The 24,854-nt window shown below is 37.2% G+C and overlaps 1 protein-coding gene across 1 annotated transcript; it reads left to right on the forward strand.

The window, feature by feature from the left end:
- The first annotated feature begins 3,585 nt into the window (after positions 1-3,585).
- LOC125837697 (uncharacterized) lies at positions 3,586-23,563 on the forward strand. The gene is made up of 7 exons (XM_049516775.1): positions 3,586-3,693; positions 7,653-7,781; positions 22,102-22,153; positions 22,237-22,478; positions 22,567-22,766; positions 22,979-23,444; positions 23,534-23,563. The coding sequence occupies exons 1-7, from the start codon at positions 3,586-3,588 to the stop codon at positions 23,561-23,563; spliced, it is 1,227 nt and encodes a 408-aa protein (XP_049372732.1).
- The last annotated feature ends 1,291 nt before the right edge of the window (positions 23,564-24,854 follow it).

Raw genomic sequence — 24,854 nt, forward strand, 5'->3', positions numbered from 1 at the left:
GAACACTCATCCTGGCTGACTACAAACGGAAGACTAACTCAAGCATACGTAAACATAAAACTGAATTAAATTCATTGAACTCAAATACTCAACTTAAAAAAATGTCTGAACAATACTCAACATATATACTCATAGTTTGTAAACAACTCAAAAGATAGTAAATATTGAAAAACTTCTCAACTCTATCTATGAAGCCTCTACTATTACAGAAGGATATTGGGACAAAACCCACGACATCTCAAAGCTACTAACTGTAAGGTAAAGGTGAAGTCCTTCGGAATATAAGAAGGCTCTCCAAGGCTGACCGGAATGTCACATGACCTCAACGAAACGCCCGTTGATGATCCTGAATACATGTATTTGCATCATGAAACGATGCAGACCAAATGACATCAGCACATTAAATGTACAAGCATGTCAAGGGAACTCTAAATATAAGCTTGAACTAATAAGAAGGAAGACATACTCACCTCGTCTCAACTCGATATGACTTAAGAATACTCAACTCAATATGAAATCAATGATACTAAGATGCAATATATAAAGCTTTGTAAAGAGTAGACAAGAACTCAAAATGTATAAAACTACAATAATAAACTTTTTACTATTATTTGAGAGATTCTCTAACAAACAACCATCACTATGAACAACGTGATGATACATCGTCTCGCCCATGCTGCCCAAGCTGTCTTATACCTTGCTGGGATCCACTAAGATATTCTTAAAAGCAATAAGGAATCATTTAAAAAGTATGATCCTTTACCCATGTTGGCATACATGGTTTATGAGGATTTTGAATTGTCTGAACTCATCCATGTCGCATCCTATTTCGAGCTAGCCGAAACAATTCACAACATAATATGGCTATCACTCTGATTTTAGAAGATTGTATTAGAGTCGCCACCCTTTGTTGATCATTTTGATGCTTGGTTATATGTTAAATTTGTACATCCTTGGCATGGTGATGAAGTAGTTATTGCTAACGCTAACCATCATGCCATGAGGATATTGTTATTGTTTGATTTCGCTATGGTTTTGCAAGATTTGGATTCAAGGATGAATCCTTTTCAAAGAGGGGAGAATGATGCAATCCAGATTGCCGCAAGACCTTTGACTCTTAGCCAAGCTTGGGAACCCTAATGTATTGAAGAGTTGTTCACTAGGATGGAGGTTCTTGAACTTGTATTGATGCCAAGGAGAGGTTCACATGCATGGAAGATAGCTTGGGGAAGTGAACAGAAGAAAGTGGAGAACACTGCCCTTTTGGCGAGCCAAGACCATTAGCGGATCACCCAAAGGCTTGGGCGATGACCCCAACTCGCCCAAAGTTCCAAAACCGAACTTGGAGCAGGATCCCTTGCCGACCCAATGGGCAAGTCGCCAAGTGGATTGGGCGAGCCCGACTTAGTTCACCCAATGGTCATTTCAGGTCACTTTTGGACCCTTCTATGTAATAATGTCCTAAAATTATAAATAGGCCTTTTAGGGTCATTTTTAGGGAGATTATTTTGATTATTGAAATTAAAAACTCATGTTGAATGTCGAGAGCTTGGTAAAGCTTTTGTTGAACATTGCTTAGAAACGTCGGTTGCTTGGAAGTTCAATGCCCTTGAGGTTATCGTAAGAGTTAGGTATTTATTGTAGGATTAACGAATTGGGAAATTAGGGTTTAATATACCCTTTGGTTGCTCTTTGTTTCCTCTATTTGTGTCTATCTATCTATCCTTTACATTCTTGTCTTTCGATTTCTGCATTTTTACTGTAGTTTCCTTTTGAGAATTACATGAGATATCTAAAATACAAATACATTTGTTTTGAAAATAAAAGGGCTATACTTCATTCTAATAGGCAGGGTAAACAATTTTGTTTTCTAAAAATGAGATGGAGGCTTTGAAAGAAATCCAAGCAGTAACAAAACTAGGGTGGAATATATATATATGCGTTGAACAGATCTATGCTGAAGTTGACGTTGAGCTTGCATTTCAAGCTGAAGTACAAATATACAGAACTCGTAGGTTGATAAATATTCATCCCTTAAACCGATAGAAAACAAATTAGCATTTTTTAGAACTCTTGACAGCAAGTCAATTGAGAGACACATGAAAGCTTAAGAAAATATTCAATTCGTCATCATAGGGGATAAATAACATAAGTTGGTAAATAAATTCTTATCTAATTTCCTCGACTTTGCATGAACATGGTCAGATTTATTATGCGTCGACACTTTCAAGAGAAAGGAGAAAAAATGCAGTAGTTTAATCCAACATATTACAAAGCTATCGCAGGATCCTTCTAATCACTTAGTCGAAGACGATATGACTATCTTAATATAGGAAGCAGAATATGATCTAACTTGAGTTATCACACCATGACATCAACCATATTAAATAGTTGAGGTTAAATCTCCTTGTATTAGTAGCAAGGATTCAACGCGAGCAAATGTGAGGGAGCTTTAAGCAAGACAGGATGCAATGGAAGGCAAAAATATGAATCTAAACTTTAGAAGTGCTTTAATCGTACTTGTAATCAAGAGTAAATTCTAGCTTCATAATCAACAAGTGAAGCTACGATGAGTTGTGATGCTAAATTCAAGGGAAACCTGCTACTTAAAATCAAGCTTTTCAACAGAGAACTGATGTGTAAATATATGCTTTTTTTCTCATGTTTAGATTTCATTAATTTTTATGAACCAAGTTACATCGTTCTCAAATAATATAGAACTGTGATGGAGTCTAGAATAAGTCGACTGATTCTCTATCGCTTAACAGGTAAGGGGAACATAATGAGGAACAAAAAATTGAAGAACTAACAGATTCTAAATCTAACCATACAAACAAACTGTATAACAAAGATTTGAAAAAAAGAAGAAGAAATAAATCAAAGTAAGACAGGACAAATCTAGATGATAGTCTTACAATGAGAAAAATTAGGATCAAATATATGGAAGCACATGACTGCCAAACATAAGCAAAGGTGATTTAAAATTTTTGCTCGAGAAAGGTACACCTTAAAACTAACAGATTCATGAATCAATTTGACAAATAAAATGCATTAGTGAAAAAGTCTAAGTCCAGATACTATCAATATATGCAAGAACGTATACATGCTAGACTTTGACTACTATTAATGCATGAAATTCTCAATAAACCTCCAAACGAGAAAGAACTATAGGAGTTAAAACAACCAAGTTTAGCATAAATAAATCAGCCAGATACAGAAAATTTCAAAGAAAGACAAAAAAAAAAAAAAAAAACTATTGAAACAACACAAAAGAAACAAAGAGATTACCTTCTTTGGAGCAACAAACTAGGGGGCGTTTCGTCAAAAGATTTTACCTTCGAACTTCCTCGAGCTCTAATTCAAAACAGAAAACAGGAGGACAAGAAGAGAAATAATTATTGAACTTATAAATGCTTGAAAGATGTTTATGATGCAAAATACTCTCTATCGCTGAAACTCTCTGATTTTCTTAGTCAATTTTTTGGATCGATCCTTGATGGATTTTGATCGTTGTTGGATGCTTGAAAGAGAGCCAAAGTTCTCTTTTTATAGCCGATTTGGGGCCCCAACTACGTTCAAAAAATGATGGAACCTCACACCCATCAGATTAAGAGGATAACGAGTCCAAATCCGATGGTTCTTCACGTCTTTCACCTTTTCAGGAGTAGCAGTGGCGGTGGTGAGGCTTTTGAGGTCTGTTTTGGTTCAGAAAATATGATGGAAGGGATGTAAAGTTTGATAGGAGGAGGTCGTGATTTATGGAGGTTTGGGAGATATGTTGAAAACAGCCGAAAATTGACATTTTCCGGCAGTTCATAACCATTCTTTGGCAGAGATTGATGGGAGAGGAGCGTGGGGCGTATGGGGAAGAAGGGAGTTTTTTGGGAAAAGTGAAGCTTTGGGGAAGGAGAACGTTTCTTTCTTTTTCCAGATTGAGGGTCTAGGGAAAAGAAGTATAGCTGGCGTTGGGGTCTTTTTCTTTTGAGAAAAGATGAAAATTAATTTGGACCGTCCGATCAAATTCAGGAGAAAAAGATGGCTGAGATTGAAATTGAAGAAACACAATTCATGTGTTTGCCTACGTGGCACACACGGATTGGCCAATTTAAAGGGACCCTTGACAAGTCTTTACTCAAATTAACCCATTTAAATGTAACCCTTTCTTTATTAACTAGACAACATTTATTAAATTAAAAATAATTACTTTGCCATATTAGCTTAATTTGATAAAATTAGTCATTTTAAAAAATCGGTATGAATTAGGGCATCTCCAATCCAATCCTCTATTTTACTCTCCAAATATAGAGTTCTCTATTTTTCAGACAACCAACTCCAATCCAATTCTTTATTTTACTCTCTAAAAAAGAATATTTTTCTTTCTCCTCAATATTATATTATTATTTCTATTTCAATCTTATTTTCTTATTTCATAATATAAATCTTTTATTTCTTTTTCCCCAAATAATTACTTTATATAATTTTTAATGTGATATAAAATTATTCTTTATTCTAAATTTTTAAATAACATAAATTGCAAGAAAATATAATATAATAAATAAATTAGGGGACAAATTCAAATAAAAGTGACATACAATTACATAAACACTCAATTTTCAAAATTATTACGTTGCTCGCATAAATGCTCTATTAATGCATTACGGAGTTCAAAATGAGCATTTTTGTCCTTAATTTTTTTATGTCTAGCTAAAAATTGTTCAAATTGGAGATTTTCATCTATCACCATTTCTATAGTTGGAGTTGGAGCCTCTACGACATCTTGAATTGGTGCATTGAGATCACGTTCATCCTCAATTATCATGTTGTGCAGTATAATACATGTAGTCATTATATCATGTATCACTTCCTTTCTCCAAAAACGTGAGAGCCCTGCAATAATTGCAAAACGTGATTGCAAAACTCCGAATGCACGTTCAACATCCTTTCGACACGATTCTTGTTTCATCGCGAATATATTTCTTTTGTTGGGAATGAGGATCACGAATAGTTTGAACAATTGTAGACCATTTAGGATATATACTATCAGCTAAATAATAACTCATATTGTATACCATCACAACTGTAGTCACAACCACAATCACAATCACAATCGCAACAATTCTCGGAATCATATCCTAATTTTTTTTCGAATAGTGCTAAATCTGGAAACGACCTACCGGATTTCTAAATTATTGTTGTGATCAATTAATTATTATGTTATGTATTGTATTTTATCTTGTATTTAAATTATTATGTTATGTATTATATTGTATTGCTATCTTGTCTTTAAATTATTATGTTATGTATTGTTAAACAAATGGACTATTCCGAAAGTTCTCTATTTTACTCTCCAAATATAGAGTATGGAGAGTAAAATAGAGGTGGGTTGGAGATGGTCTTAGTAAGTCATTAATTAATTAGGCTTCCTAATTTTGAATAATGTACGAAAAATGTTTACTTACAATAATAGAAATTATATTTAAACAAAAATCGATTCAATTCTTAAGAACAATATTTATTTGACGTAAGTTTTTAAAAATGGAAAATTAAGTAATATTTTTATAATAAATTAATTTTTTAGAAGAAATAATATTTATGAAATATATTTATCGAATAAAAATAAAAAAATATTTTTTGAACATTTTTTTTGTATTCTTACAAAAGTTTTTTTTTAGTAACATATATATATATATATATATATATATATATATTATTTATTTATTATTATTATCATATTCTTGCAAAACTTCGTCATATGTACTCACACCTATATTTTTTCTATTATTATAATTATTGTTATTATTATTATGGAAGCTTAATTAAATAAATGTGAAAAAACAAATTTGGGTGTTAACATTCCCATATCGGTGCTCAATACTACTCCCAATAATATATATAACTCATGCTCATATGTTTTAAAAAACATAACTCCTCCTCAATTTGAGATAATTACTCAAAAGGTTCTTTTAAAAGAGATAATGTTCAAAACTCCTCATAAATTGATTTAGAAATCAAGGTTTCTTCTCGTTTTAAATGTAAAAGTGTTTACACTTGGGAATACTTAGTTCCCTTATACTCATTTTTAAACTCCTCCTTACTTCCTCAAAACTCAGTTTAAAACTCAAATATTGGCTTTAAAAAGCTTTTCAAAATTTATAACTCAATCTATAGGGTTCATGGGGAATTATGGACATGAACGACTCAACTAAGGGATCTTAATAACAATATTGAAACTCATTATTAAGAACTCAAGAACTCAAGGACTGAAGGACTCAAGGACTCGAAACTCAACGATACTACTCCTCTTAAGAATACTCAATTCATAGAGTTCATGCGGAGTTATGGACATGAACGACTCAACTCAAGGATCTTAATAGCAATGTAGACTCATGAATACAACTCTTATCATTCTCATACTCTTTTACTCAAGACTTAGTTCAAGTCTATGGTTAATTTAAAAAGAATTCTCAATTTGACTCAAAGGACCCTCTTGAACTTTCCTCTTAATCTCTCTTTAATTTGAAATGCAATTTAAGAGATATGATTAGGATATGTAGGATCTCAACATCAAGAAAAGAATAAAGACACTATTCAAAGGAACACTTACGGGAAGAAGAATGGAGGAAAAATAGGCCTGATGACCTTGGCGCACTGAGTGCGCGTCGCCCTAGGGCCTAAAATTCAAAATTCAGGGCCTTGGCGCACTGAGAAACGCATCACCCCAGGGCCTGAACTACTAAAGTTCAGCCTTGGCGCTATTGGTGGCGCGCCGCCCCACACCCATACCCATAAAATCTGATGAATTTTTATTCTTAATTTAGGATCCTAACTCATCTAGAATCAATTAGTCAAACTATAACAACTCATTCTTAGAAAGGGCTAATTTTAGAAAAGAAAAACTAAATTAGAAATAGCCAATTTGAGATTTGTGCAAGTTAGTCTTCAATTGTGAGTTTTGGGTCAACTTCAAATGACTATAACTTTCAGTAAAAGATGAGTTAGGTGGCCCATGAGATATCAAATGAAAGATATTTGAGTCATATTTCCAACGCCACTGAGTTTGCTAAATTCCATGTTCAGATGAGGGAGATATGCCTGTTTGAGTTCAGCCTGTCCAGTTAAGGAAATCCATCAGAATTATGGAGGGGTATTTTGGTATTTTTCTTACCCCGTCTACACGTTTTTCAACCCAAATTAGGGGTCAAATATGATTAAAGTTAGTTTACGCTAAAGTCTAAAATGTTTGGAAAGTTATGGCAAAGTTCAAGGGGAGAAAAGGGAGAAAAGCTTCAAGCGTTCAAGATTCTTGCGATCTTCAAGGAATTTCGCCTAGGATTTGATCCTTACTAGGTATGTAAGCTTTCATAGTGATGGGTTCTCTTGGGGACTAGAAATGATTCTCAAGTGCAAGTTACGCCCACGGTGTAGGCCCGGGGCGTGACAAACTTGGTATCAGAGCATAGCGTTCAAGAGTCCTAGGGTGTCTATGAAGTCGTGTCTATAGAGTCCTGGTTATTAGTGTGAAACTGCCACATGTATAATAAGGAGGCTACAAAATTTAGGAAAGGATTTCCTTCTTTCTTACTCTTTTCATGCGATAGAGTTCTATTCTATAAAAGGTTTCTTTCTAATCCGTGCTTGCGTGTATCTTTCAGATCATGCCTCCACGAAGAGTTGTTCGAGGTCGTCCAGCTAGGAGAAATGTTGATCCTCCAGATCAAGGGGTACCCAATGCAGCTAAAGTGCAACCCCAAGGAGATGTCACTAATGCTAAGTTCTGGGATGTTATTGTCATGCCCCGAGCCTACACCCTGGGTAAGACTGGCACTCGAGAACCATTATTGGCCCCAAGCGAACCCTTGGCCTAGCTAGACTCTCAGCAGAAGACTTTAAGCATTAAATAAAGAAAACAAATACAACTTTTCTCAACTGTCTCAAAATAGCTTAGAACGTTTTAGAATTAAACACCCAACTAGCCAAAGTGGCAACTCAAATCTTATGACAAAAAAATTGAAATGCAAAGACTAAAAAACTATAGCTATCTGTCTATGAAGCCTCTAAAACTATGAGGGATGTTGGGACAAGATCCCTGATCATTCTAACAACTGAAAATGATAAAAACATGAAAAAGGGATCCTCCGAAAAGTAAGGAGGCTCACCAAAAAACTCTGAGTGCTCGACTGGATCAACGAAGAGCTGGATGTTGATCCTGGTTACCTGTATCTGCATCATAAAATGATGTAGGTCAAATGGGGTCAGTATATTGAATGTACGAGCATGCGATGGGAATTCTAAACAACACATAAGCTTGAACGAGAATCTAAAAGAAATAGTTACCTCAACTTTACTCAACTCATATATACTCAACTCAATGCAGAAATAAACAACAGTAAAGATGCAGTTTATATAAAACATTTAAAACAGTAGACAACATCTCAAAGTGTTGGAAATACAACAATATCCAAGTTGTATATATATACAAAAATTAAACTCTGTTTAAGAGATTCTCTAACCGACAACCATCACTATGAGCTATGTAATGATATAATGTCTCGCCCACGCTGCCAGAACTGTCCTATAACTTGTCGGGATATAGAACGCCTCAACTAAGTGGATCCACTAGTCTATGCTTAAAAACATTAAGGAATCATCTAAAAAGTATAATCATTTCTACCCACATTGGCTACATGGTTTATGGAGACTTGAGTTATTGTGAACTTGTCCCCATATCGGTGCTCAATACTACTCCCAAAATATACTCAGCTCATATGTTTAAAAACATAAATCTTTCTCTGTGGTTTGAGATTATTACTCAAAAACTAGATCAAAAGATTTCTTGGAAATCGCTGTTTCCTCTCTTGTTTAAATGTGAAACATTTTTTTCTCTTTAGGAATACTTAGTTCTCATATAATCTTTTTGAAGAAAATGAGCTTTACTCTTACTCTTACTCAATTCATTACTTCAGTCCAAAAATAAGTTTAAAACATTTGTAAAAGATTTTGAAAAGACTCTAAGAACTCTCTAGACTTGGCTCTTAACTTTCCTTGAATTAGACGGGCTAATCGACGAAAAATGGGTGGGGGCAGACATCCCGGGAGCCAACCCCTAAATTTCTGGGACTCAATTATGGCGCACTGCTGGCGCGCCGCGCCACCCCTCCCCCTGTTCGATCCGACGAATTTTTCTTCTCATTTTCTAACCTTAATTCGATTAAATTTGATTTTTTTTCAATCTTTCTTTAGATTCAGATACCCAAAACATGTACACAAGAATCTACTCATAATGACTCAAAATTGACACGATTTCCTCAAGAACTCAACAATTCCATCCAATCTCAAGAACGAAAGTCAATTTCAAGAACACAATTCAAGATCATCAAACTTTCAACTTTCTAGAATGAATTTTGCTGAAATAAACAAGATTGGCGTGTGGGTGAACGAACCCAAAGCTATGAAAGTCTAACATACCTCTTAGGGATTAACCCTTGGCGAAATTCGCAAGCGAAAACTTAAGAACGCAACGAAAACCTTGGCATCTCTCCACTTTTCTCCTCTTTTCTTTTCTCCCAAATCCCTAGCGTTAATTTGGAGTGTGTAAACTGATCCTAAGCAGTTTAGACCCCAAATAAATTACTAAAAACGAAATAACTTAATTGGGTAATGAAAAGACCAAAATACCCCTCTTAAATCTGAGTGACTTTCCATATCTAGATACCTCGACTTCAAATGGGCATATCTCCCTCATACGAGCTCGAAAATTAGCAAACTCGGTGGCGTTGGAAAGATAATTCCAAGAAATTTCATTTGATACCTTGTAGCCCACTAACTCATTTTGTATTAAGAGTTATGGTCGTTTGAAGTTTGCCTAAAACTCAACTTAGCATAACTTGCCAAAATTTTCAGATTTGATATTTCCAAATTTGATTCTTTCTATTTTTAGCTCTTTCAAATAGCGAGGTGTTACAATATCTTCCCCTTGGGAAAATTCGTCCTCGAATGAGATTACTCTAAGTAGACTAAGGGTGTAACATCTAACATTCAGCTCAAACACCCAACAAGCAAAATATAAATACAACATGCCAACTTAAAACAAATGCCAAGAAAAGGATTAGTACCTTAATTTGGAATTTCTCCGGACTCAAAGAGATGTGGGTATCTCTTCTTCATTTCCTCCTCAACTTCCCAAGTAGCTTCCTCAACAAACTGATTTCTCCACAACACCTTGACTGATGCTACTTCCTTGATTCTCAACTTGCGAACTTGTGTCACGATCCAGGGATACCCCCTAGATGTAACACGTCGTACTCAACTCCGAAGGGTCTCATACAATCCCCTTAGCAGCCCATCATGCATGAAACATCAAAATAATGCACAATTTAAAGGAGGTTACATCAACTCTAACTCAAACATGATCAATGCAACACAAGGAAGTAGGAACTATATCTAACAACCTATTATGCATGAAAACTTCAACATTTCAGATGTTCATAGAAGGAACTACCTTCTCCAACTAAAACATGCTCAACTTAATAACAAAAAGTAAATTATGAAATTACTCTCAAAAGAATACCAAAGCATGTTTGACCATTCATCTCATGAAAATATAGACAACTCATACTAAATGCACAATAACATGAGGAACACATAAATCATGAAAACTCATTTTCTTACAAATCATGAATTTCTCAAGAACATGCATAACATAAGGAGATCATGGAAATTTCTAAAACACATAGGACTTCAAAACATAACACAAACTAAGAGGAACTCTTTGTCTCAAGCTAGAGGAGGAGTAGAAGAAAGAGATGAGGATATCGGGACACTTAATCACTTTGCTAACCATGCCGGGTTCAAAAATCAATAAATGTCTAGAAGAAAGAAAGTACCACTTCTTCCAAGCAATCCCAAACGTCATACCCAAGAAGTCATAGTAACCATGCCGGGTTCTAAAATCAATAAATGTCTAACAACATTGCATCCCAACCTTACCAAGGATAACATCAAAGTCTAACAAGTAGCATCAGGATCTAATAAAACATTTACATCTATAAGGAACTATCTACTTATAGATGTTTTCATCCGGAGTGCCTTCTTGGTCCTTTCTAGACTGGAGTGCATAGAAGCGACCGTGTTTTGTAGCATTGGGATCCGGACCACTAAGATAAGATTGCTTGGCCTCTCTCCCTTTAGCCATGAGTATCGGGCAATCCCTCATCTTGTGACCTCTTTTTGCACACCCAAAGCAACCATCTGTGTCGGCTAGGCACTTACCCGCATGTTCCTTTCCATATTTGGCACATGTAGATCTTTAAAAAAAAAAACCACCTCCATTTCCTCCTTGAGATTTAGGGTTAGACACCCTATCCTTGTTGACCCTTGGGGAAGTATTTGAGGAACCATGGTTGGAGAACCTTTGTTTCGACATTGGTCGACCTTATTCATCAAACTTAGCATTGGAGAAGTTCCCATCATTGGTCCTAGCTCTCTTCATCTCCTTATTCTTTTTCTTGAGTTTTGACTCCTCAATTTGTTGAGCGTACACCATAAGCCTTGAGATATCCATGTCATGGAGGAGCATTGTCGTATGACATTCTTCTTAAACCAAGTCGGACACACCCGTCAAAAACCTATTCATCTCATCCCTCGAATTTTCCACCATAGTTGGAGCATATTTGGATAGCTTGGTAAATTTCAAGGCATACTCATTAATACTCATGCTACCTTGCCTAAAGTTAATGAATTCTTCCACCTTAGATTCCCTCAACTCTCAGGGAAAGAACTTATCAAGAAATGCTGATTTGAACACTTCTCACTCTATGGGACCCACTCCTACCTGCCTATTATTTTTCCATTGAGTATACCATACATGAACAACACTCTTAAATTGGTAAGCGACTAACTCTTCTTTCTCTCCCGAAGTCACCCCCATGATATCTAGTATTTTGTCAACCTCATCCACAAATTCTTGAGGGTCCTCTTCATTTTGGAGCCATAAAACTTGGGAGGGTTCATTCTAGCAAAATCCCTAACTTTTGAAGTAGCCGAATTCACATGAGTCCCAACATCTCTATTGGCCTGAGACGTCACTTCTTGAGATTGGTCGTCAAAGCTTGGTCCAATATTTGGAAAGCCGACCAATCCTCCACATCCGACAGAGCCGAAAGATTAATCGAAGCTTGGGGAACTTGAGGAGCTTCTTCATTCACATTGTCACCTTCCATTCTTCTTGCATTAACTCTTCATGTATTCATATCATGAATACACAATAGAAGGATTAAGAGAGGGACTTTATAGAGTTAAACTCTATGGCACGACTTAAGAGTAATGAAAGAAGTGTGGTTTCCTAATCATCTTGTAGTCTCTCATTCAAATGCGATGCGCTTCACATTACGAACAAGACTCTGCTAGACGTGGCTTATGAGACATCATCCTAGAATCATTCTAAACCTTGTGCTCTGATTACCAAGTTTGTCACGACCCAGGGGTACCCCTATATGTAACACGACGTACTCAACCCCGAAGGGTTTCATACAATCTCCTTAGCATATCATAACATAATATAATAGAAATGATGCGGAAATTTTAAAATTTTATCCATGCAATCGAAGTCTTTTATAAAAGCAAGCGGAAGTCTAGACTTGTAACAATTAGCCATCTATTACAATCCTTGAATCTAAATGACATAGCCCTTACAACATAGTCCAAAAATGAAAAGCTAAAAGGGAACTACAAATGACTCATCCATCCTCGAATCAAGAGGACTCACCATAAGCTAGGAGAATAGTCGATCCAAGCTTGAACCAAATGAAGATCACCTCAAACACCGGACCCTACACTAGTGAAGAAATGTAGGAAAATATGGGTTAGTACAAAAGTGTACTAAGTATGATAGCCATGCATAAAAACCTTGAAAACATGCTAAAAAGGACATTTTGGTTGAAAACCATGCTATATGCCAATTTTGAACCTCTTTATAGAAATAGTTTAGAAAACATAACTCATAAATATAACTCATATATGGGTCATCATAGCATAAAGGATAACAACATAATCATAAACATAACCTCCATCATCGACATAATGTAAACATTAATCATCATGAGGCATAATTCATATACATAGTCATTACTTAGATCTTTATGTCATAAGAGAACCATCTCATAAGTAACCCTAAGTCATACTTATGCAATGCATGGATAAGATCCCATAATCCCATCCATACTAAGTACCACTTTTAGGCCACCATAATCATATTTACCATCATTTGATCTCATCCTTAGTTTAATACTTATAGACACAGAAACATTCACCTTTAATAAGTCATATAAAGGAAAGCAACCCATAGCAACAATCCATATTAACCATACATTATTTCATGGACCTTCATAACATAAGAGGAACATACCATAACTACTCTCAAATCCTACTGGTGCAATGCATGAATGAGATCCCATACTCCTACCCACACTAAGTAGAGCTTCTTGAAGAGCCATAGTTTATAATCATTCATAGTGGGGGTAAGCCTTAACCGACATATACCATGTGAGCTAAACATGGAATCCGATGTTACCCACACCGAAAAGGGTGTCCTACTTTCCTAAGGTAGAACCATTAATTTAGCTTAGGTGGATCCACTAGCTAAAAACCTATGAGGGCACATAGTTATGGGATAAGGAGATTTCTACTAGATACCCCACCTCAACTCACGTTAGGGCATTCATCTCAAGAGATTGCTACTAGAAACCCCGCTTTAACTCACGTGAGAGCTTTCATCTCATATCAATATCCGCTCGGTGCTAAGCATTATTCCCCACAGAATACTTATCATAACATTACTTGAGTTAATTTTTATGGAATAATGTATCAACACTTAATCCAACATCATTCATAATATAACTCATAGATTCAATTGGTGAGAATAACCTTTCAACCTAAGAATCATCATATTGTGAGAAAACCTTTCACAACATGTCATCTTCATTCATAGGTGTATAATTGAGAATATCCTTTCAATCAACACAACATAATTATCATAATAATGGAAACTTCATTCATACTTCATTCATAAGTGAGTGTTTGTGAGAATAGCCTTTCAACAACACCACAATCACATCATAGTCATAATCACTTTACTCTCAAATTGTTCTTAAAACACATACATAAACCCCATAATCATGCATAATTCTCATACTTTGCCCTTCAAGGACCATAAATCACATTCAATAAACACATATAGAATTACTACATTAGACATGAATAATAACATGATTCAATTAGCACAATTACTACAAGCATAATCTCACAACATTCTTTTATAATTAACAAACCCACATAATAAGATCAGAAATGCGTAATATGGGAGTTTCGTGGGTTCTTGGGGGTTTCAACATAAAAACTCTAGGAATTCATCAATTAATACATAATATATCATAAATCAATCATTAGAAACATTTTTGAAAGGAACCCATGAGATTGAAGTCAAGTCCTAACTTTTGGGATTTCTAGCTTTGAAATTAGGGTTTTTGAAAGGGCTCCATGGATGAAGAGCTACCATACCTTAGTGGAGAATTCCCACGAATTTGCGAAGAAAACCTATCTTCTTGAACCCTAGATCCAACTTCCTTTTCTTCTTCCTTGAAGTTCTAGAGAGAGAAATTTTGGAGAAGATGAACTCTTTTGGGTTTTGGGAAATAATGAAGTGAATGGGTTAGTTAATGACTTTAAAAGGCTTATATATGTGAATTAAAACTATACAAAATGACCTCACTTAATACTAACTTAAAAAGGAATTACTTAAAATAACCCCCACTTTAAAGTGGGGTGCCCAGGCTTCACAACCAAGCTCACAACCCGTCAAGGGCACCACGGCCCGTGAAGGTGCTCGTGGTCCCTTGACCAGTAGCTATGCTACTTGACACAAGCACCCACAAGGTGAAGGAAACCCCACAAGCCTTCTCACAGGCCGTGGTCTTCACCACGGGCTGTGAAGTGGCTCGTGAATGGGAGCCTTCCTTGGGGCAGTTTTGTGGGCTCACTGCCTCACCACCACGGGTTGTGAAGACCCTCGTGGTCATGGTGGGCAGTGGATAGGTACATTTTGGGTAGCTTTGGCCCCCTTGCCTTGTCCCTTGCCCTCTTTCCTTGGCTCAAGCCCTTCTTCCTTGACGTTAACCTACACGTTTAGCTCTAGTTAGCCTACTAATTTCTGGGGTGTTACAACTTGGCGACTTAGAATCTAAACAAGAATCTCCTCATAAGATAAGCTATATTTAATACCAATATCATCAGTAGGTATGATAAGTGAAGGATCGCCCATATAGTTCTTCGACATAGAAATGTGAAACATTGGATGAACTGCTGCTAACTCTTGCGGCAACTCCAATTCATAAGCTACACTACCAATCCTTTTGGATATCCTGTAAGGACCAATATATCGGGGACTAAGTTTCCCCTTCTTACCAAATCTCGTAACTCCCTTCATGGGTGAAACCTTCAAATATACCCAATCATCTACTTGAAACTCTAGGTCTCTTCTCTTAACATCCGTAAAGGACTTCTGATGACTATGCGCTGTTTGCAACATCTCTTGAATAACCTTTACTTTCTCCATAGCTTGATGAACTAAGTCTGGTCCTATCAACCTAGCTTAACCAACTTCAAACCATCCAATAGGAGTTCTACATCGTCTCCCATAAAGAGCTTCATAATGAGCCATCTGGATACTAGAATGATAATGATTGTTATAGGAAAACTCAATGAGAGGTAGGTGATCATCCCAATTTCCCTTGAAATCAATCACACAAGCCCTCAACATATCTTCTATAGTCTGAATAGTGCGCTCTGCTTGACCATCATTCTGAGAATGAATAGCAGTACTCTAATTCACCTTCGAACCCAAACCTTTCTGGAATGACTTCCAAAATTGTGCACCTCTATATGAAATAATTGACACTGGGACTCCATGAAGTCTAACTACCTCTTAAAGATATAAATTGGCATAATCCTCTCCGAATGGGTACTCTTTACCGGTAGAAAATGGGCTGATTTAGTCATTCGATCTACAATCACCCAAATCGAATCATGCTGCTTACGAGACTGTGGTTAACCTGTAATAAAATCCATATTGATCATCTCCCACTTCCATTCTAGAATCTCTATATTCTGAGTCATACCACCGAGCCTCTGGTGCTCTACCTTAACTTGTTGGCATTTCAGGCACTTAGTAACAAACTCTACAATACCTTTCTTCATACTACTCCACCAATAAACCTCTCTCAAATCATGATACATCTTTGTGGAACCCATATGGATAGAATAGAGCTATGAGCTTCCTTTCATGATCCTCTCTTGAAGTTCATCCACCCTTGGCACACACAACCTACCTTGATACCTCAATATTTCATCCCCCCTTATTTTAAATCCATTACTTTTTGCTTATGAACATTTGCCTTTAACTCAAGCAAAATAGGATCTTGGTCTTGTTTCTCTTTCACTTCGAACACTAATGACGATTCAGCCCTATTCATCACCACCACTCCTCTTTCACTAGAATTCATCAACAAACTCCTAATCTTGCTAGTCTCTGCACATCTTTCGCTAACTCTTTCTTGTCTTCCTCAACATGGGCAGTACTACCCATAGACAATCTGTTCAAGGCATCAACAACAACATTAGCCTTACTTGGGTTATAGAGAATACTCATGTCATAATCCTTGAGTAACCCTAACCACCTTCTCTATCTGAGATTAAGCTCTTTATGACTAACCTACACGTTTAGCTCTAGTTACCCTACGACAACCAACTCTAGATCATGGGTTGGGTAATTCTTCTCGTGAATCTTAAGTTGTCTGAAGGCATATCTATAAACTTGCCATTCTACATCAATACACAACCCAATCCAACTCTGGACGCGTCACAATATACCACAAAGCCTTGTGTACCCTCTGGTTAGGTCAATACTGGGGCAGTAGTCAACACTTCTTCAATTTCTGAAAGCTTTTCTCACAAGCTTCAGACCATTGAAACTTAACAATTTTTTGAGTCAACTTGGTCAAATGAGATGAAATAGATGAGAACCCCTTGAGGAACCTCATATAATAGCCAACCAATCCCAAAAAACTCCTAATATCAGTTAGAGACGTGGGTCTAGGCCAATTTTGCACTGCCTTTATTTTCTGAGTATTAACTTGAATTCCATCACGGGAAACAATATGGCCTAAGAATGCCACAGACTCAAGCCAAAAATCACACTTAGAGAACTTAGCATATAACTCCTTATCCTTGAGAGTTTGAAGGACTAGTTTGAGATGACTATCATGATCTTCCTCATTCCTCGAATAGATAAGAATGTCATCAATGAATATGATAACAAATATATCTAAATAAGTCTTTAATACTCTATTCATAAGGTCCATGAATGCTGCAGGAGCATTAGTCAATGCAAAAGACATAACCAGAAACTCATAATTACCATAACAGGTCCTAAAATTTGTCTTAGGGATATGACTTTCTCTTACTTTCAACTGATGATTGCCAGATCTGAGGTCTATCTTAGAAAAACAAGTGGCATCCTGAAGCTGATCGAAAATGTCATCAATTCTCGGAAGAAGTTACTTATTCTTGATAGTAACCTTATTCATCTGACAGTAATCTATGCATATTCCAAGAGAACCATCTTTCTTTCTCACAAATAAGACTGGAGCGCCCCAAGGTCAGACACTTGTTCGAATAAAACCTTTCTCAAGAAGATTTTTCAACTGCTCTTTTAACTTTTTCAACTCTGTTGGAGCCATCCTATATGACGTAAAATAGATATGACGAGTGTCAGAAATATTATATATACCGAAGTCTATTTCTCTCTCAGGAGGGACTCTAGGAAGATCATCTGGAAAGACCTCTGGAAACTCACTCACAACTGGAACTGACTCAACATGTGGTGTCTCAACACTAGAATCTTTAACTCAGACCAAGTGATAGACACAACCCTTGGAAACTAACTTCCTCTCCTTAAGGTACGAAATAAAATGATCCTTAGGCACTACTAAACTACTCCTTCACTCAATAACTGGCTCATTAGGAAACTGGAACTTAACAACTCGAGTTCTACAATCGACTGAGGCATAAAAGGCATGAAGCAAGTCCATACCTAGAATGACATCAAAATCTGCCATATCTAACTCAACTAAGTCAGTCATGGTGGTCTAGTGATTGATGGAAATGGTACAACCACGATAAAATCTCTTAGTTAGAATAGATTCACCAACAAGTGTAGAAACACTGACGGGCTCAAGAAGTTGCTTAGGAAGAATATCAAAATTCATAGCAATATAAGGAGTCACAAAATATTGACTCGCTCTTGGATCTAGCAAAGCATAAGCATCAAAAGTAAAGACTTTGGTCATACCATTGCCAATATCTGAAGAATGATCTTGCTTTTGGCGACCGGTGATAGCATATAGACGGTTTTTTCCTACGCCAGTCCCTGAAGTAGCTCCTCTAGGTGCAACTCTATTCGGTGGAGCAACAGAATAAATTGGGCTCTATTGCCCCTATTTCCACTTCTCTGCATATTCTTAAGACACTCTTTCATGAAGTGACCTTCTTGACCACAGTTGAAACAACTAGTGGAGCCATCATGACATGCTCTTGGGTAGTTTCTTCCACACTTAGCACATGTAGGAGCCTAATTACCTCTTTGTTCCACACTACCTTGATACTGCACAGGTCTAGCTCTGAAATTTTGTGAATTTTGATTGTTGAACTCACCTCTGTTCCTTGGTGCAGGTACACTAGCAGATGACGGAGTAGGTCCCTTTTCCTTAGGTTGGAAATATGACCGGTTCGCATTACTCTTATTCTTCCCGAACTCATTCCCTGATGTCTTAGCTTTATTGTTTCAGAACTCTTCCCTATCTTTCAGCCTATCCTCCTCAACTTGTTGCACATGGATCATCTGCCTTTCTATGTCCGTATCCCCTGTTAGAATAGCTACCTTGCCTTCCTTACTTTACAGATGACACAACCCAGCAACAAACAGACTCATCCTACTCCTCATATCCGCAACCATCTTCGGAGAATAACGGGAAAGTTGGGTGAACTTAAGGCTGTACTTGTCAACGCTTATAGATTCCTGCTTAAGAGTGAGGAATTCTCGTACCTTTGCTTCTCTCAGTTCTATGGAAAGAAATGCCCCAAGAAGGCCTCCTCAAACATAGCTCAACTCACAAGTGGTTTACCCTCAACTCTATTCTCTTTCCATTGATCAAACCAGATCCTAACGACACACTTCAATTGGTATGCAACTAGTTCTACTCTCTCAGCATTAACAACATGTATAATCTCAAAACCCTTTTGAACCTCCTCAGCAAAGTTTTTCGGATCCTCAGTGTCACTTGAACCAGTGAAGCTTGGAGGATTCATCCTTAAGAACTCATGAATCCTAGAAGTATCAACCACTTCCTGTCGAACCCCTCTTTATTGCCCAACTTGACTTAACATTCATATAGCTTCCCGAAATTTAGCATTAGTGACCTCTCTTTGGGGTTGCACTTCCGGTGCATTAGGTATCCTTTGTTCCTCAACGTTCCTCTTAGAAGGATAACCTTAGACAACTCTTCGTGGAGGCATGATCTGAAAGATACGCGCACACATGAGCTAGAATTTTTTTTATAGAGATGAACTCTATCGCATGATATGAATATGAAAGAAGTGAGATAGTTCCTAAATGTTGTAGCCTCTTAATTATAGATGTGGCGCGCTTCACACCGATAACTAGGACTCTACATACATAGTTTCATAGAATCCCTAGGACTCTTGAACCGGGCTCTGATACCAAATTTGTCACTCTCCGAGCCTACACCCTGGGTGAGACTGACACTCAAGAACCATTGCTGGCCTAAGTGAATCCTTGGTCTAGCTAAACTCTCAGCGGAAGAGTTTAAGCATTAAATAAAGAAAACAAATGCAACTTTACTCAACTATCTCAAAATAACTTAGAATGTTTTAAAATTAAACACCCAACTAGCCAAAGTGACAACACAAGTCTTATAACAAAACAACTGAAATGCAAAGATTAAAGAACTATAGCTATATGTGTATAAATCCTCTAAAACTATGAGGGATGTCGGGACAAGATCTCCGATCATCCTAACAACGAAAAATGCTAAAAACATGAAAAAGGGATCCTCCGGAAAGCAAGAAGGCTCACCAAAAGACTCTGAGTGCTCGACTGGATCAATGAAGCACTGGATGCTGATCCTGGTTACCTGTATCTACATCATAAAATGATGCAGGCCAAATGGCGTCAGTACATTGAACGTACAAGCATATGAGGGTAATTCTAAACAACACATAAGTTTGAACTGGAATCTGAAAGAAACACTTACCTTAGCTTTACTTAACTCATAGATACTCAACTCAATGTAGAAATAAACAACAGTAAATATGCAGTTTATATAAAGACTTTAAAACAGTAGATAACATCTCAAAGTGTTGGAAATACAATAATATCTTAGTTGTATATATAAATACAAAACTTAAACTCTGTTTGGGAGATTCTCTAAACGACCACCATTACTATGAGCTATGTGATGATACATCGTCTCTCCCACGCTGCCAGAACTGTCCTATAACTTGCCGGGATATAGAACGCCTCAACTAAGGGGATCCACTAGTCTATGCTAAAAAGCATTAAAGAATCATCTAAAAAGTATGACCCTTTCTATTGACATTGGCTACATGGTTTATGGAGACTTGAGTTATTATGAACTTGTCCCCATATCGGTGCTCAATACTACTCCCAAAATATACTCAGGTCATATGTTTAAAAACATAACTCTTTCTCTATGGTTTGAGATTATTACTCAAAAAGTAGCTTTAAAGCTTTCTTGGAAATCGGTGTTTTCTCTCCTTTTTAAATGTGAAAACATTAACTCTTTGGGAATACTTAGTTCCCATATAATCATTTTGAAGAAAATGAACTTCACTCTTACTCTTACTCAACTCATTACTCAACTCATTACTCAAGTCTTAAAACAAGTTTAAAATATTTGTAAAAGACTTTTGAAAAGACTCTAAGAACTCTCTAGACTTGGCTCGATGTTTAGAAGTCATTTAGAGTAGTTAGAATCAATAAGAAGTGATAGTACGCTTTAGGAGAATTTAGAGGGGCTAAACGACGAAAAAAAGGTGGGGGCAGACGTCCCGGGTGCATTGCTGGCGCGGGGTGCCAACCTCTAAAGTTTTGGGAATCAATTTTGGTGCACTACTGGCGTGCCACTCCACCTCTGCTGGCACATCAGTGGCGCACCGCACCACTCCTCTCCCAATTCAATCCGACAAATTTTTCTTCTCGTTCTCTTACCTTAATTCGGTTAAATTCAATTTTTTTTCTCAATTTTTCTGTAGATTCAGATACCCAAAACATGTCTACAATAATCTACTCATAAATGACTCAAAATCAACAGTATTTCCTCAAGAACTCAACAATCCCGTCCAATCTCAAAAACGATAGTCAATTTCAAGAACACAATTCAAGATCATCAAACTTTCAACTTTCTAGAATGAATTTCATTGAAATAAACATGGTTGGCTCATGGGTGAATGAACCCAACACTATGAAAGTCTCACATTCCTCTTAGGGATTAACCCTTGGCGAATTCCGCAAGCGAAAACTGAAGAACATGAAAACATTGGCTTTTCTCCTCTTTTCTCTTCTCCCAAAGCCCCATCGTTAATTTGGAGTGCGTAAACCGATCCCAATCAGTTTAGACCCCAAATAAATTACTAAAAATGAAATAACTTAATTGGATAATTAAAAGACCAAAATACCCCTCTTAAATCTGGGTGACTTTCCATATCCAGATAGCCCAACTTCAAATGGGCATATCTCCCTCACACGAGCTTGAAAATTAACAAACTCAGTGGCGTTGGAAAGATAATTCCAAGACCTTTTATTTGATACCTCTTAGGCCACCTAACTCATTATGTACTAAGAGTTATGGTTATTTGAAGTTGACCCAAAACTCAACTTAGCATAACTTGCCAAAATTTTCAAATTTGATATTTCCAAATTTGATTCTTTCTATTTTTAGCTCTTTCAAATAGCGAGGTGTTACAGTTATCAGGATGTTCAGTCAAGTGGTGGCCAACCAAGCTGGTTAGTAGAGAGGGGTTTGACAGGATGTGGCTGATACATCCAGAATCCATAAGTTTTCATGGATGAATCCCCAAAATTCATAGGTTCAAGTGTCACTGAGGATCCGAAGAACTTTGTGGAAGAGTTGCAGAAAGTGTTTGAGGTGATGCATGTTGTATATGTTAAGCGTGTTGATTTAGCTGCATACCAATTGAAAGGTGTTGTTAGGGTCTGGTACGAACAATGGAAAAAGAGTAGAGTTGAAGGGGCACCAATTATGAGTTGGGTTGTGTTCAAAGAGGCCTTCACAGGGCGTTTCTTTCCCCGTGAGTTGAGAGAGGTAAAGGTAAGATAATTTCTCACTCTAAAGATGGAGTCCATGAATGTGCATGAGTACAACCTCAATCACTTAACTGTCCCGTTATGCTCCGAAGATAGTTGCTGACAAGAGGAGCAGGATGAGCTTGTTTGTGTCTAGGTTGTCTCGCTTGTCAAGTAAGGAGGGCAAAACAACTATCTTGATAGAAGACATAGACATAGCCAAAATGATGATCCATGTGCAAAAGGTTGAGGAAGATAAGCTGAGAGATAGAGAAGAGATCTGGAACAAGAAGGCTAAGACTGCATTTAATGAGTCCGTACAACACAAGACTTGAAATGTGAACTGGTCATCCTTTCAACAAAGGCCAACTGGACCTGCACCATTATCTGCTAGTGCACCTGCACCAAAGAACAAAGGAGAGTTCAAGAATTAGAATTCGCAGAACTTCAGATCTCGATCTACTCAGTCTTAAGGTAATGGGCGTAAGGGGTTAACCAGACTCTTACATGTGCTAAGTGTGGTAGGAACAAACCAGGAGAATGTCGTGATGGCTCCACTGGTTGCTTCAAGTGTGGTCAGGCAAGTTACTTCATGATAAAGTGCCCTAAGAACAAGCAGGTTAATGTAAATGGGGGCAATAGAGCCCAATCTTCTTCAACTGCTCCGCCAGACAGAGTTGCACCTGGAGGAGCTACTTCAGGGACAGGCAGAGGAGCAAACCGTCTGTATGCTATCACCAGTCGTCAAGAGAAAGAGAATTTTCCAGATGTTGTAACTAGTATGATCAAAGTCTTTACTTTTGATGTATATGCATTACTTGATCCAGGTGCGAGTCTATCTTTTGTGACTCCATATGTTGCTATTAGGTTAGATATTCTTACCGAACAACTTCTTGAACCCTTTAGTGTTTCCACACGTGTTGGTGAGTCTATCCTAGTTGAAAGAGTTTATCGTGATTGTACCATTTCTGTCAATCACAAGTACACCATGGTTAACTTATTCGAGTTAGACATGGTGGAATTTGATGTTATTCTAGGTATAGACTGGCTTCATAGCTATTATGCCTCACTTGATTGTAGAACTCGAGTAGTAAAGTTCCAGTTTCTTAATGAGCCTTTTATAGAGTGGAAAAGTAGTTCAGCACTCCCTAAGGGTCATTTTATTTCATACCTTAAGGCCAAAAAGTTAGTTTCCAAGGGGTGCATCTATCACTTAGTCCGAGTTAATGACTCTAGTGTTGAAACACCAGCTATTTAGTCAGTTCCAGTTGTGAGTGAGTTTCCAGAGGTCTTTCCAGATGATCTTCCCGGAGTCCCTCCTAAGAGAGAAATAGACTTCAGTATAGATATTCTTCCTGATACTCGACCCATTTCTATTCCGTCATATATAATAGCTCTAGCTGAGTTGAAAGAGTTAAATAGCAGTTGAAATATCTTTTTGATAAGGGTTTTATTCAACCTAGTGTCTCACCTTAGGGCGCTCCAGTCTTATTTGTGATGAAGAAGGATGGTTCACTTAGGATGTGTATTGATGACTGCCAATTGAACAAGGTTACTGTTACACCCCTTAAAACTATAAGACTAAGCAAGAGCCTAAAGTGTAAACTAGTAGTCTAATTGAGGTTTAATGTAAAACTAAGAGTCATAAAATAACCTCCAGTGCTTAAAATAAATGTTTTTGGGTGTAAACGTGAAGGTACGACCCCCCTAAAGACCAACCAAGGGTCCTTGAGGAGGACCCAAAGGGTGCCCAAAAAGCTGTCAAAAACAGCTTGACCTACGGATGGGCACCCACGATTTGTGGGTGGACCCATTCCCCGTAGGTGGGGGTCATGGGTTGAGGCTGGACCTACCCTGTTCCTCCCAAGTTCTAGTAACAAACCACATTTTGCAAGCACGGCTCGTGGACCCACCCATGGTCCGTGGGTGGGGTTTCGTGAGTGAGCACTGAAAGTTGGTCATTTAGTTTTAGTTAGAGTTAGGGGGGGGGGGGCTTAGGGTTAATTAATTAATTAAGTAGGGTAATTTAATACTAATTAAAACTAATTATATATACCTAATAGACCCCAAAACTAATTCAATTAGTTCATTCATTCAAGACCCCAAAACAAACTTATTCCCTCCCAAATAATTCTCTCTCTAGAAACCTCCATTGGAGAAGAAGAAGTCAAGGTTTAGAGCTCATGAGTTCATCTTTTCTCTTCAGTTTCGTGGAGAATACTCAATCAAGGTATGGTAGTTTTCATCTATAGGTAGCTTTCACCGATAAAGTCCCTTCAAAACATCATTTCAAAGCTTCCAAATTCCCCCAAAAGTTAGGGTTTCAATCTAAGTCACGGGTTCAATTTCAAAACGTTTGCAAAGGTTGATTTATGATGAATTGTGATTGAATTGAGGAATT

Source organism: Solanum verrucosum, unplaced genomic scaffold (assembly GCF_900185275.1).
Source record: "Solanum verrucosum unplaced genomic scaffold, falcon-dt-bn FXZP01000133.1, whole genome shotgun sequence".
Taxonomy (NCBI): Eukaryota; Viridiplantae; Streptophyta; class Magnoliopsida; order Solanales; family Solanaceae; genus Solanum; species Solanum verrucosum.

Coding starts and splice junctions, on each gene's coding strand:
- LOC125837697 (XM_049516775.1), top strand. CDS start 3,586: ATGGAACCTCACACCCATCAGATTAAGAGGATAACGAGTCCAAATCCG. Junction 22,479..22,566: donor GTGAGTTGAGAGAGGTAAAG/GTAAGATAATTT, acceptor TATGCTCCGAAG/ATAGTTGCTGACAAGAGGAG. Junction 22,767..22,978: donor GCTAAGACTGCATTTAATGA/GTCCGTACAACA, acceptor TAAGTGTGGTAG/GAACAAACCAGGAGAATGTC.